The sequence below is a fragment of the Ranitomeya variabilis genome, chromosome 1 (assembly GCF_051348905.1).
Source record: "Ranitomeya variabilis isolate aRanVar5 chromosome 1, aRanVar5.hap1, whole genome shotgun sequence".
NCBI lineage: Eukaryota > Metazoa > Chordata > Amphibia > Anura > Dendrobatidae > Ranitomeya > Ranitomeya variabilis.
In genome coordinates, this window is record NC_135232.1 from 364,331,296 (window position 1) to 364,346,000 (window position 14,705).

Genomic DNA, 14,705 nt, shown 5'->3' on the forward strand with positions numbered 1-14,705 from the left:
TTGTTTTTTGAGGGACAAGTTGTAGTATGAATGACACCATTTATTTTCCCAAATGACATGCTGTAAAACAGGAAAAAAAATTCCAGGTGTAGTGAAAAATGAGGAAAAAACGCAATTTTGCAATTGTTTTTGTTTTTGTTTTTTTATGAGGTTCATTGTACTGATTCTCCAGATCAGTAGAATTGCAGAGATAAGAAACTTGTATGTATTTTCTTGACTTAAGTGGTGAAAAAAATTCAGGAATTGGAAAAAAAACGTAGTTTCTATCGCCAGTTTTTGAGACCTGTAACATTTTTGTTTTTAGATAGGTGGTGCCGATAACATTTTCAGGGAGATTCAGTGTTTTGATTGTTTCTTATTAAACATTTTGGTGGAGTTGCAGCAAATGAAATACCACAATTCTTGCATTTAAATTAATTTCTCTGTACTGCATTGGATTAATTAATTAATTGGATTAATACATTTTAGATTTTGATAGGTCAGATTTTAAAACAAAGTAATACTAAATATATCTATTGTTTCTTTTTTATTTGTTTTAATGGGGAAAAGGTACAATGAATCCAATTCTTACACATATATATATATATATATATATATATATATATATATATATATATATATTTTAACTTTACATTACTTTTAATTTTAGGGGACTATATACTGCAAAAATAGTAAAAATAGTAAACATCACAGTCTCCTATAAAGTCCAAAGTCTGGTCTTCATATGAGTACTATCATAGCAGGCACCGGGGCATTCTGCAGGTCCACAGATGCCATGGCAACTCATCGGTAGCATGGAAGTGGTGGAATGGCATGTCTCACCAGATTGCATGTTGGAAATGCCATTGTCAGCCATTGACAGTAGTGTAATGCGGCGCGGGGCAGTAGCCTTGGGAGAGGTACTTGTCACCCACATCCCGGCACATTACATGAAAGTGGGGGTCCTGGTTGAGTGTGTAAACTTGTGCTGTGAGGGTGCTATGCCTGTGCAGGCAGCATGTAACTGATGACACTAGTTTGCCAGGACCAGATGTTAACCAGTTCATGAGAGGACACTACCAGGTCATAACAAATGATTCTTAACTAAACAGCCATTACATGGCAACTATGTACACAGGATAGCGGGTACACAACATCTCTTATGTTTCTTCATTAACACAGTGCATCTCAATACACAGTCTGGTTACTTCCTCAGTCTCACACATTCCTGCCTCCACTGGTCTTATTTCCTTCACCACCACCTAGCTTAGCACCACATTACATTCCATGAAAATCATTTCCTATTCCCGCAGTTCCGAGTCTGATTGTCCTTGTAGATGACAGCCGGACTCATCTTCAAGCTCTCTGCTCTTAAAGGACTCCCTGCACACTCACTTTCTTTCACATTCTATTCCGTCCTGGCTCGTTACCCTTAAGAGCTGTAAGCTACTCGGGACCGTGCTGCTCGACGTAGCTTTTCTAGTCTCGTCTCATTTGGTTATCTGAGCTGGCACTGTCCGTCTCTCTGTATCTCTGTAACTTTCTCTTTGTCTCCGTCTGTTCCTCAGGATCACACTATCTCTGTCCTGATCTCCATTCTATCTTGCCATAGAACACCAGAGTTTGACTCTGATCACTGCTGTTATAAGTCATGTACCGGGAGTGTTCTTCAGGATGCAGCTGAGTCACAGGCGAGAAAACCAACTCCTACACAGTTCACTCACTGTAACTATTTTATTTAGTTATGTTGGTAATTTAACCATACAACAGAAAATATTCAAAACATTATACAGACATTTAGCCAGAAGGCTGAAAGCCTTGTGCTGTACAGCGTGGCACCCAATCTGTATCTACTGTATTTTCTATAAATCTACATCTGTCACGCCTGTCTTAACCGGCTGCCCGTTACCTGTTTACACCCTGGAAACTGGATCGATTATATGAGTGTAACGTATGGGCTAGCCTGCTGCACAGCAGTTTACAATGTTACAAACAATTACTCTTATTCCACAACTAAATATCCCTCTCCCATCCAGATGTGACCACAATGAACTCAAAGGATTAGTCTGTCCTCAATTATTTTGAAAATACCCCAAAAGTTAACCATCTGTGTCTGCAGTTGAACAACTGTCTTGTACTATAATGTTCCACAGAAACTCTCTCTCCTGAAACAAAAGGAAGTTCAAGTTTGGTCTAGAGTCCTTTGCGTGCCAAGTCGGCACCTAGGTGTGGATTAGGATTCTTAGTTACGAAACAAACAGGAAACATGGCAAAAAATCCAAAAGTCCTGGATGCTGATTTTGGCAATAAACATGGCCTGAACAATCGATATGCCTAACTATCTTACCACAGGCTCTATTTCAGCCTTACGTCTTTTGGCGCCAGAATGTAGGGTGGTGCATGCACAGTTACCTACTGTGGCACAGTGGGCCTTAGTGTTCTTACCGACCTGGGTCTGCTCTGGACAGTCAGTTTACAGACAGATACAGGGCCCCTTCAACAGGTGAGCGGTACCGTTGATGCTTGTGGTTTAACTCCAACACCTCTTACGCTAGTTCCTGGCCTTTTCCATCTCTTAGCAGCATTTCTGGCAGAAATCTACTCACATCTGGACAACTTCTGGTCACATTGAACTAAAATCTGCTGCTGATCTGGTCTCAGTCAGGTACTTCCACGAGAGGATGTTGTCAGATTCCTGCACAGTATATCCCTGTTCTCATTAGCTGCAGATTGCCCTTAAGATGGCCGCACTTCCTCTTCCTGTGTTTCACATCAGTCACATTGTAGTCCCACCTTTGACATTTTACAAGCATCTTACCGACTTTCAGCAATGCCTAGGCAACAACGACACCTTGTGACTGAAAAACAACATTACTGTAGAGAAGCTAATCTATTTACAACAGGTACAGTGTTATACTGGTGTGGAAACAGGTAAGCACTGTTATACCACTCTGGTGAGCCGACACACATCTCACACTGTTTGAGTCAGATGCTGACTGTGTAAAACAGACAGTGTCTGCCAGGTATAATGCAAGCTTAGCTCCTGAGCCAGCATCATACATGGGGACCTGACAGAGACATAAAAAGTATGTCCAATTTTGGGATGGGGATAACATAAAGCAGCACTTACATCCACCATAAGAAATTGCTTGAATAAATTGGAACTTTATACTGGTAAAATACACCATGGGTAAATAGGCTACATAGATGTATTTGGCAAATTTCACACTAGTTTTGAACTGTTACATGCAATATTTCAAATACTTTTGTTGTCTTGTTGCAGCCTCTATGGCACCAAGCAGAAAAGGTGATATTGCAGCAGGTGCCATTAGAGCCATGATCGCTGGCACAGTAGCATGTTTTATGACTGCTTGCATTGCAGGTATTGTATTTTTAATAACAAATGTATTTCATATTTAAATTAAATATATAAACTTAACTCTTAGGCAATGTGCGTTTTTCTAGTAGTGATCCGCTAGAAAGGATTCAGCAGCAATCCGTTGGCTTTTTTTTTGCCCATTTTAAAAAAACTGATTTCAGATAGATCTGTTTTTTAACATTGTAATCTATGGAAAATGGATCCGTTAATTAGCCATTGGTTGTTCTCCCATTTTTTTGCTTAATGCAGGTGGAAAACCAATTATGTAACATATACTGCTGGACATGTGCCCTTTCAAGTAATCATCTATTTGAAACTGATCCAGTAAGAAAAAAAAGGATCCATTTCAAATGGGAGAACAATGGATGGCTACTAATGGATCCGTTTTCCATAGACTTCATTGTCAAAAAAATGCTGCTGGATCCTTTCCAACGGATCACTACTGGACATGTGAACATAGCCTTAAAAAAATGTGTCATCGTAAAATGACCTGTAGTTTAAAACATGATTTTGTGTTAAAACATGTGGTGGTATTTTTCTTATATATGACGCAATATTTTTTGTTGTTTTTTTAAATAGTAATCTTGCCGTTTTCAAACGAGCAACTTAGACTATTTTAGACTGTGGCTATTTTACTGCCTTTCTTTTACAAAAAACTTTTCAGAAGTCTCACTATCATCACAGGCAGGTTTACAATAGCATGTAAAACCTACTATATAGGCAGCTGATGATAACACATTTTCCCCCATTCACGACACTCCTTCAGTTGAAGCTTCAGTACATAGTCTACCGATGCTATTGTACATGTGGATATCCTAGAAGAAAAAGAAGTAGGAGTCTAAAATAGTCCCAGTGGCCACTTTGAAACCTGCAAGAGAAAGTTATACAGAAAGAAAAATATTGGCTTGGCTCAAGTTCTTAAATGGTTAAAATTGCAAAGTAAAATAAAGCAACTTTGCAATTTATGTTCCAAATCCTCTCCTCTGAAGAACACAGGGGTTTTTAATTCTATAGTGTGCAGCTCATTGCCTTTGTTACCGACCACCATGCAATCTCAGAGTGAGGAGTTACCTAGGTACTGAGCATCTAATACAAAGATAATAGACAGATAGATAGATAGATAGATAGATAGATAGATAGATAGATAGATACATAAAGATAGTACCTATCTATCTATCTATCTATCTATCTATCTATCTAAGTGTGGTCTACTTTAGTTATTTGAGATTATATTTATTGGAATAATTTGATTCTAGTTTTATGTAAAATAATATCTTTCTATTTCTTCATTACTTCGTACCATTTACAGGAATATTAACCCCACCAATTACCTCAATCATATGCAGTGATGTATTAGACAGCGCCTTCCTTAATTCTACAGACTTGCCTGTTATGACATCGGAGATTACTGACTGCTGCATGAACCTCTACACAGGGTAACTATGTGTTATCATTTTTTTTTCCTTTTTTTACAGTGTTCAAGTTGCAGAATTTGATGAATAAATACTTTAGGTTGTATTCATACAGAAATATCTGTGACACTACCCAATCATCTGAATGAGGTTTGCAGAAATCATTGTGCTTGTTGTGCATTCTGATTTTCATTTGCAGATATTTCTGCAATAACCCACATCTTACATTTTTGAAAAATAGGAAAGATGGATCCATACAGGTTTGCGACAATTATTATTTTATACTAGGCCACGTCCTTAAACTCAAAAACTCCTTTATATGAGCCCTCACAGAAATATTTCTCCTCTTGAAGCGAATTAGTATTTCCACACAGCATCGTATCCCTTTCATGAAAACCACAGTTTATCCCAGACAACATTCCGCCAACACAGAGCATAATGTCCCCAGAGCCCAGCAATAAAGTATAATTCCCCACTGCCCCACACACACACAGTGTGATGTTCCCACAGTCCCTCCAAACAGTATGACACATCCATAGCCCTAACACTCAGTATGATGCCCCCACACAAACAATATGCTTCCTCTACGGTCCCCACACAAAGTATGATGCCCTCATAGCCACAGACACGGTACAATATTATGTCCTCACAGCCCTTTCATACTGTATGATGCTGCCACAGTGCCCTCCACACAGTATGATGCCATCGCAGCTCCCACACAACATGATGCCACCAAATACAATATGATGACCCACAACCCCAAACACATTCCCCGGCCTCTCCCCTCTGTCAATCCCTTCACTGGCTCCCCATTGCCCAGAGACTCCAGTACAAAACCCTAACCATGACGTACAAAGCCATCCACAACCCGTCTCCTCCATACATCTGTGACCTCGTCTCCCGGTACTTACCTACACGCAACCTCCGATCCTCACAAGATCTCCTTCTCTACTCCCCTCTTATCTCCTCTTCCCACAATCGCATACAAGATTTCTCTCGCGTATCACCCCTACTCTGGAACCCTCTACCACAACACATCAGACTCTCGCCTACCATCGAAACCTTCAAAAAGAGCATGAAGACCCACCTCTTCCGACAAGCCTACAACCTGCAGTAACCACCGATCGACCAAACCGCTGCACGACCAGCTCTACCCTAACCTACTGTATTCTCATCCATCCCTTGTAGATTGTGAGCCCTCGCGGGCAGAGTCCTCTCTCCTACTGTACCAGTCGTGACTTGTATTGTTCTAGATTATTGTACTAGTTTTTATTATATATACCCCTCCTCACATGTAAAGCGCCATGGAATAAATGGCGCTATAACAATAAATAATAATAATAATAATCTCTCCCCACACATACCCTCAAGCATCCCACCTGTGTGTCCTGTCACATTCTTGCTTCTCAGAGCCTGTCACTGATATCCAATCATGTGACCTAAAGTTCCTTTGTAAACTCTTCAGTATCTATTCAGATGGAATGGGGGAGCAGAGATCTGAGGGCTCCCTGCTCCATCATTATACTCAACTGTATACCTGTCCTAAAGACACAGAGATATAGTTTTAGTCAGGACATTTCCCTGACCTCCCGGAACAGCAGGATAGCTTAAAAAATCCTGTCCTGCTGAATCCAGGTTGGTTGGTAATAAACTGTGTGAATCTACCCTTAAGTACATTTCCATATCACACCATTTTACATTAACCTTGCAAATATTTGCAATATCTTGCCTTGTACCAATGCTAAGGTACAAATTTTACAAGCTAGAACTTCACAATTCTATAGGTGGCTTCAGAGCTAAAATTTCAGAGCATACCTTGGCTTAATGTCTAAACAAAAATTGTTCTGTTTTTCATTCTCAAACGTGTCCTCTTTACATCAGTCATGGAGCACATTACAGTAAGCAAATACAGCTCTGGCAAAAATTAAGAGACCACCACATCAAATCCCTGTCATGGGCAGCCCAGTCTCCAGACCTGACCCCCATTGAAAACTTCTGGAATGTAATCAAGAGGATGATGGATAGTCACAAGCCATCAAACAATGAAGAACTGCTTACATTTTTGTGCCAGAAGCAGTGTGAAAGACTGGTGGAAAGCATGCTAAGACGCATGAAAGCTGTTTTTAAAAATCATGGTTATGCCACAAAATATTGATTTCTGAACTCTTCCTGAGTTAAAACATTAGAATTGTTGTTTCTAAATTATTATGAACTTGTTTTCTTTGCATTATTTGAGGTCTGAAAGCACTAGTTTGTTTTTGCTTTTTTAACTTTGACCATTTCTTCTTTTCAGAAAAAAAAAAAATTACAAAATTTATTGCTTGGGAATTACTCAAAAATATACATATAAAGAGAAAAATCAGAAAAACTGGACATTTTGCAGTGGTCTCTTAATTTTTGCCAGAGCTATATATTTTATACTAACAGACTGGTTGGTGGGAGTAGACCTTGTACCGGCTGAAGCCCTTACCTTAAGTTTTGGTGGAGTCACAACAGACTCCCACCAAAAAGGCAATGACAACATATTGAAGTGATAAATCACCACTGACTACTGCGATAACATTTGTTTAGTCTGGACAAAACTTGTAAATGTAAAATCAAGCTCATTTACACATTACAATTTTCTTACACCATGTTTATGTGTAATGGACCCATTATGCATGACAATAATTGTCATAATTGTTTGTACCAACAATTGTTCACCATCATTCCACAGCATGAGGCTAGGGTCACAAGACCGTATTTTCTTTCTTCCAAGAAAATCAGTCTGATTATGCTAATCACACTATGATCAAAAAAGGGGGAAAGCTAGGGAGCACTACCAATGGTCAATGAGCCAATCACAACCTATAGGGTAAGTATAGTGAAGGGTGCAACTCAATGCATAGCAGCAGCATATATCAGACAAACAAGAAAAGAGACTATGCATATAGGGCGCACTCCCAAAATACAATTAAATACCAAAAATACAACATTTTTATTGGGGAAGACAGAAAACACAAGTAAAAACATATATTAAAATACAACCAACACACCACTGGTCCTATAATAAGTCAATATACAGAGACAGCTTAAGGAACAATAGTATATCGTAAATCATGCCACCAACACACTCCCGCACTATACGGTACTCTGGGGACGCCCAGAGTTTACCTGCTGCCTTGCTCTGTGTACATAAGCTATTGTGTACACAAGCCATTGTTCGTGCATATGTGTAGTGCTATTTGTGATACATCGTTGTACCCTAGGTTGTCCTTCTATATATTTCATGATAGTACCAATAGTGTGTTGGTGGCGTGATTTACGCTATACTATTGTACCTTAAGCTGTCTCTATATATTGACTTATTATAGGACCAGTGGTGTGTTGGTTGTATTTTAATATATGTTTTTACTTGTGTTTTCTGTCTTCCCTAATAAAAATTTTGTATTTTTGGTATTTAATTGTATTTTTGAATCACACTATGATCAGACTCTGATCAGAGTATAATCTGAGTGTGATCCGATTTTCTCGGATGTGGAGATGATGGAAAAAAAAATGTTCTGCCTAGGGTTCCGTCTGAATCACGTATCACAGGAGCCCCAGTGTAAATGCTCATAGTAGAGCACGGGATAAATGTTAGCCGAGCCTTAGGCTGGGTTCATATTGCGTTATGGCAGTCCGCTAGATGGACTGAATTAGGCTAGGTTCACATTGCGTTATGGCGGTATGTTAAACGGACTACGTTACACCGCGGCATAACACGGTGTAACATAGTCCGTTAACGCCGCCATTGAAAGCAATGTCGGACGCATCGCTAGCGCTCGCCCACAATGGGCGTGCGCTAGGCGATGTGCCGTCATTGAGTGACGGACCCGAGACGCGGGCTACAGCGTTTCCGGGTCCGTCACTGCTAACGCAGATGGAGCTAGCAGATGCTCCATCTACGCTAGCGCTGTACCAAAGTCAGCGTATGCGCTGAACGGACTGCAATAACGCAATGTGAACCTAGCCTTACACTGCGGCATAACGTGGTGTAACGCAGTCCGTTAACGCTGCCATTAACCCCTATTATCGGGCGCATCGCCAATGCATGCCATATTTGGCATGTGCTAGCAATGTGCCGTCATTCTGTGATGGACCCTCGGACGCGGGCTGCAGCGTTTCTGGGTCCGTCACTGCTAGCGCAGATAGAGCATCTGCGCTAGCACGATCACATAACAAAATCTTTTTTGGCACTTGCATTAACGCAGTCCATTTAATGCATGCGTTGAACGGACTGCACTAACGCAATGTGAACCTAGCCTTACTGCGATCTTTAGGAGGCAAAATGAACAAATCAACAGAAGGAGAAGAATTAGTTTTATTTCTTACGCCTATTCCTCGTGCAATATAAGTGATTAGATGAGTTTATTCTTCCAGTCAGTATGATTACAGTGATACAAGATTTATATAGTTTTTTTAATGTTTTGGCGCTTTTACACAGTAAAATCTATTTGATAGAAAAATTTATACTTTGTGTATCGCTGTTTTGTTAGAGCTATCACTTTTTTATTTTTTCCACTGATGGAGCTGTATGGCGACTTGTTTTTTGCGGGACAAGATGACGTTTTAAGCGATACCATTTTTACTTGCTATCTTTTTTTGTCGTGTTTTATTTTACTTTTTGTTCGGTGGTATAATGAAAAAGCATCGTTTTTTGCCCCGTTTTTTTTTTCTTACGGTCTTCACTGAAAGAAGTGACATGCTGCAGTTTTCAAAAATGCAGCAGTTTTCCAATTCACTTAGAGAAAAAAACAATGAGTTTGCTTGAGATTTCTGAAATCTCATAGCTTTTACTGGTACTGTAAAACGCAGGTTTTAATTTGAATAAACGCCTTACAACGGGGCCAGACAGGCTGATTTCTGTTGCAGGTTTTTTATCCAGGTTTGTGATGCAGGCGTGGATTAAAAAAAAGAGGAGCGATAATATCTATTGTTTCTACCTATTGTTTCCTTTCTGATCTACACCTGATTTTATCTTTATTGAGTCAGAAAATCTGAATAAAACCAAACAATAATTTGCTTGTTTTTCACTGTCTGCAACTTTTATGCTGACATAAAAAGCATTGTTTGCTGTCTTCGCATTCCCTCCTATGAACAGTTATCTCATCCGATTGTTGACTGTAATGGAAACCATATGGGATTAAATGAACAATTACACAAAGAATCATAGTTCAAAAACTCACATGGTTATAAAAGAATAGAAGTGCAAGTAAACTAGTGTAGATCAATTTGTTATATGGTCAAGTGGCACAATTTGTCCACCCACTGAAAAGGAACCTTAGAATTTAATTCTATAACACAAACAATAATGATATTTTTACGTATAGACTATACACTTCAATAAACCGTTAGTAAACATTTTGTATCCATATTTTCAAAATCAAGTATAGTTGAAGATTGAGGAAAGCAATGATAATAATCTTCTCTTCTGTTATTGTTGCAGGGTTGTTGCTGAAAGTCCAACAAATGTTACCATTGGAGGCAATTATAGCATGAACCTATTATCCGGATGCTGCCAGATCATTGATTCACCATCCTTCAATTGTAGTTGGTTTGCTGCAGTAGCTTAGACTACTGTATGATTACAATTTCTACAAATGTATTAAAAAGTATTTTCACTTTTAAATTCAATTTTACACTTTATAAATAGAATTAATCTCCATAAGAAGTTGAATATGTTTGTGAATACAATGACTTACAACTGGTATTATACTTCAGAGCCGCATTCACAATTCTGCTTCTTATAATTGGAAAAAGTCAACAGGGACACATTCCCAATAGCTTATCTTAGCATTTATAAAGTGGCTTAAGGATAATACAACTACTGCAATGTATTTACAAAGATATTTAATAGCTAGATTAATTGTATATGTAGACTGTAAAATGGGCTTGAAAATGCACATACACTTCCATCCTGGATAAATACAGTTCTTTGTATATACATTTTTATACAGAAGTGTACATTTTCTAAATAAAATGATTGTTTAGTTTTGTCTATGTCAACGATAACAACTTCAACTGAAACATTAAAACATTTGAATGTTATTTATATGTTATAAAATGTTTACATTCAGATTAGTCTTTGTTTTTTATTTTGTATTTTTCATCTTTTTAATAAAGGCGTGAATGGCTTTTATGCCCTATAAACGTGCACAGCAACTAAATGAATTAAAGGGAACAACCTGTCAGGTCCCCGTGCCCCCAGAACCACCAGCAGTTGCATCTGTATATGTAAATTCCCTGCCTAACAGTCCCTGTGGGCGTAATAACAACTCACAAGCGCCAGCGTCATTGCAAGTACTATATTTACCTCGCGCATGCGCGCAGCTTTTTCCCCTTGCATCATTGATCATCTGAAGCCGTGTATATGTGTCTTCCAATCATGCGCAGTGCGCCTCCCTGAGGGCCGGGATGCCTACACCTGGCTTCAGATGATCAATGATTCAAGGTGAAGACGCTGCGGGCATGCGTGAGGTAAGTATACCACTTGCGATGATGCCAACACTTGTAACTTAAGTTATGATTGTGCGCCCACAGGGGTCTGATAACATGCTTAGTGGGCTGGGGACACTAACGCCCCATAGTCAAACGCCTTATTTACATATCATAAACAGGACTTTAAAAATAATTTTTCTAAAGATCTGTTTATGTATTTAATGTAATACAGGGTCTGTTAGGCAGGGTGTATACATATCCAGATGTAACTGCTGGTGGTTCTGGGAGCATGGGAACCTGATAGGTTCCCTTTAAGCTTTGTGACTACGGATGAGTGAGCACTATAATGCCTGGATGCTCGTTACTCAAACCAAGCAATTCGTAATGCTTGTTTTGACTAATGAGTGTAATGGTAAATTTGAGCATTTTTCCAGCACACCTTGCATGGAGGTCTGGATCTGGTCTGAATGTTGAAATGGATGGAGAAAGTGCTGAAGAAAGGAGAACAACATTGGGAAAACCCTTGGAAGCATTTCTGACTCCCAGATCACTGCTGAGAATAATGGCATCACACTTTTACTTCACTTTAAGGACAGACAATAAAACATTCAAAATCGAAGAGAACTTGGAGTTCACCGGAAAAATGTCAGAACTCTGAACATTTTTATTACCTTTTGTGCATTACTGCCCTTTTCCAAGATGGCGTCTTTGGTCTCATGTGCACTGTGTCTTCCTGCTATAAAACTCCACCCCAGCCTTCAGTCTGTGCTAGAGTATTCTACCTTGCATCCAGCTCCTGACTCTGATGACTCCCTGGCTATATACCTGCTCCTGTGAACCTGTGTGGTGATCCTGCTACTCTGCTCTGAGTACCTGCTGCATATACCAGTTTCCAGTAATCATCCTTCATCTGCTGCTCGTGTTTACTTCCATCTGCATTTGCTGGACATGTAAGCTGTTGCTGCTCTGCAAAAACGTGAGACTATTACCCAGGCCTCCCTGGTTGAGCTAAGATATTATTTGAACTGCCTTATAAGCATATTTATCTGTGTTTGGACTAAAACAAGGACTTATTTGTGTCAAGTATCCTCAAGAATAATTGTGCTTCATAGACTTTCTGCGTGTTTGCATTTTCCTCTGAAGTTTCCTATAGACTGCTAAGCTGCGTTTAATATTTACTCCAAGTGTTGTGGACTTGAGTTTCTCTCTGCACCTGTTTGAATCACCGTGTGATAATATAGACTTTACCACTTATAAAACTGTGTCCTGTAGTTGTCTTGTCCCATGCAAAGAGTCTCCTGAGTTATCCCCTATAATTATTACAGGATACTCTAGCCACAAAATAGGAGACTGCTGGAACAATGACTGCAGAGAGCAGATTAGAGTAGGTGTTTTCCATAATTAGATCATTGCAGAAAGATGTGGAAGGTCTGCAAAAGAAGTTTGGAACTTTGAACACAATCAACAAGTGTTTGGACAGACTTTGCAGGACTTAAGCACCTGCATGGCAGCCCAGGAAAACAAGCTTGCTGGCATAGAGTCCCAGTATGGATGGGCTTTTCAGGACATAAGCACGCAATAGCTGCACAAGCGACTTTACCCTCTGGGCAACCGCCACCAGCTAGCCCACCTAAGATGCCCCCATTCAGATTTAATGGTGATCGCGACAAATTTTGTGGCTTTGTGAATCAATGTATGCTATATTTTGATGTGCATGCTGACCATTTTCCTAATGATAGATCCAAAGTATTGTGTGTAATAATGCTGCTGACCGCACAAGCGCTCGCCTGGATGAATCCGATGATTGAGTCTCATGAGTGACCCATGGTTAAATAACTTGGATGATTTCTTGGCCACTATGGCATTAATGTTTGATGACCCTAATCACCCTGCAACTGCTGAATCTGCTTTATTGTCTTTACACCAGGCTAAACATTCTGTTATTGAGTATGCTACTGAATTCAGGAGATTAGCGGTAGATACCAATTGGGACAGTTATGCACAATTGTCTATTTTTAAAAGGGGTCTGTCTAGTATTGTAAAAGATGAACTAGCTCGCTCTGAGTCACCACAAGAGCTAGAGACCTTTATACAGCATTACCTTACTGAGCGTAGGCAGGAGAAGTTTGCTGCATATAACCGTATTTTTAACTTTTCCCTTCCTTCCAAAGAGCCTGCAGGTAAAACTTCTCGGGAGGAGGAGGCGGTGCCCATGCAAATTGATTCCGTTCAGAGGCGCGAGATCAATGAGCACCGGGAGCATCACCTTCGTGAAAGTCTATGTTTCTACTGCGGCCAGTCTGAACACTTCTTGATCAATTGTCCTAAGTGTCCTAGACGGCCTAACAAGGTGCTAGCAGCAGTAGGGGAGTATGACAACTGTGATGATGAATCTGACATCTCTGGATGTAGCCTGCCTTTAAACGCTGTATTCCATTCACTTTCTATGACTTCACCCCCCCAAGGAGCTTAAGGAAAAGAACTCTCACTGTTCTCTCCCTTTTAAGATCCTGTGTTCAGGACAGTGGATTTCCAGTGCAGCTATGATTGACTCTGGTGCAGGTGGCAATTTCATGGATATAGCATTTGCCAATGAACATGCTATTGAAATTCAGCAAAGAGCCTCTCCAATTACCATGGAAACAGTGGTTGGGTCACCTTTAATCTCTGGGCCTGTGGATCAGGAGACCATACCCCTTGAAATTGTGTTGGAGCCCAATCATCAGGAGCAACTTTCTTTCTTGCTAATTTCTTCTCATTTTCCTGTGATTTTAGGCATTCCTTGGTTGCGTTCTCAGAACCCAATTATCAACTGGGAGACCAAGGAGATTATCTTTCCAACAGGGAGCAACTCAGCATTAACAGAAGCTGTCCCTAAGTCCACGGCTATGGAACCACATGTACAGCTATTTTCTTTACCTCCAGCATATAAAGAGTTCTCTGACATCTATCTGTGACAAGAAGAATGCAGATCAGCTTCCTCTACACAGGCATTATGACTGTCCCATTGAACTGCTTCCTGGGGTAGCTATTCCTTTTGGTGACGTATACCCTTTGGTGGCACCTGAGCTTCAAGCCTAAAGGAGTATATTGATGAAAATCTGGCCAAAGGCTTCATACGTCCTTCTTCCTCACCAGCAGGGGCACCTATATTTTTTGTAAAAAAGAAGGATGGGACCCTGAGACCCTGTGTTGACTATCGGGAACTCAATAAGGTAACCGTACGAAACCGTTACCCTTTGCCTCTGATTCCCGAAGTACTGGAAAGAGTCCGCCATGCTAAGGTGTTCTCTAAACTGGATCTTCGTGGGGCTTATAATTTGGTGCGTATTCGTCCAGGGGATGAGTGGAAGACAGCATTCAGATGCCGGTATGGACACTTTGAATATCTTGTGATGCCCTTTGGGCTTTGTAACGCCCCTGCAACGTTTCAACACCTTGCTAATGACATTTTCAGAGATTTGTTGGACCAGTTT

General features: G+C 40.1%; 1 protein-coding gene across 1 annotated transcript in view; it reads left to right on the forward strand.

Annotated features, from left to right (window-relative positions):
* SLC28A3 (solute carrier family 28 member 3) overlaps nt 1-10,866 on the forward strand; it is a 138,871-nt gene extending 128,005 nt beyond the window's left edge. The window contains exons 16-18 of the mRNA XM_077248953.1: nt 3,263-3,361; nt 4,668-4,794; nt 10,238-10,866. Of these exons, the coding sequence (XP_077105068.1) occupies nt 3,263-3,361; nt 4,668-4,794; nt 10,238-10,364 (353 nt within the window). The 3' untranslated portion in view covers nt 10,365-10,866. The remainder of the gene's footprint in view (nt 1-3,262; nt 3,362-4,667; nt 4,795-10,237) is intronic.
* The last annotated feature ends 3,839 nt before the right edge of the window (nt 10,867-14,705 follow it).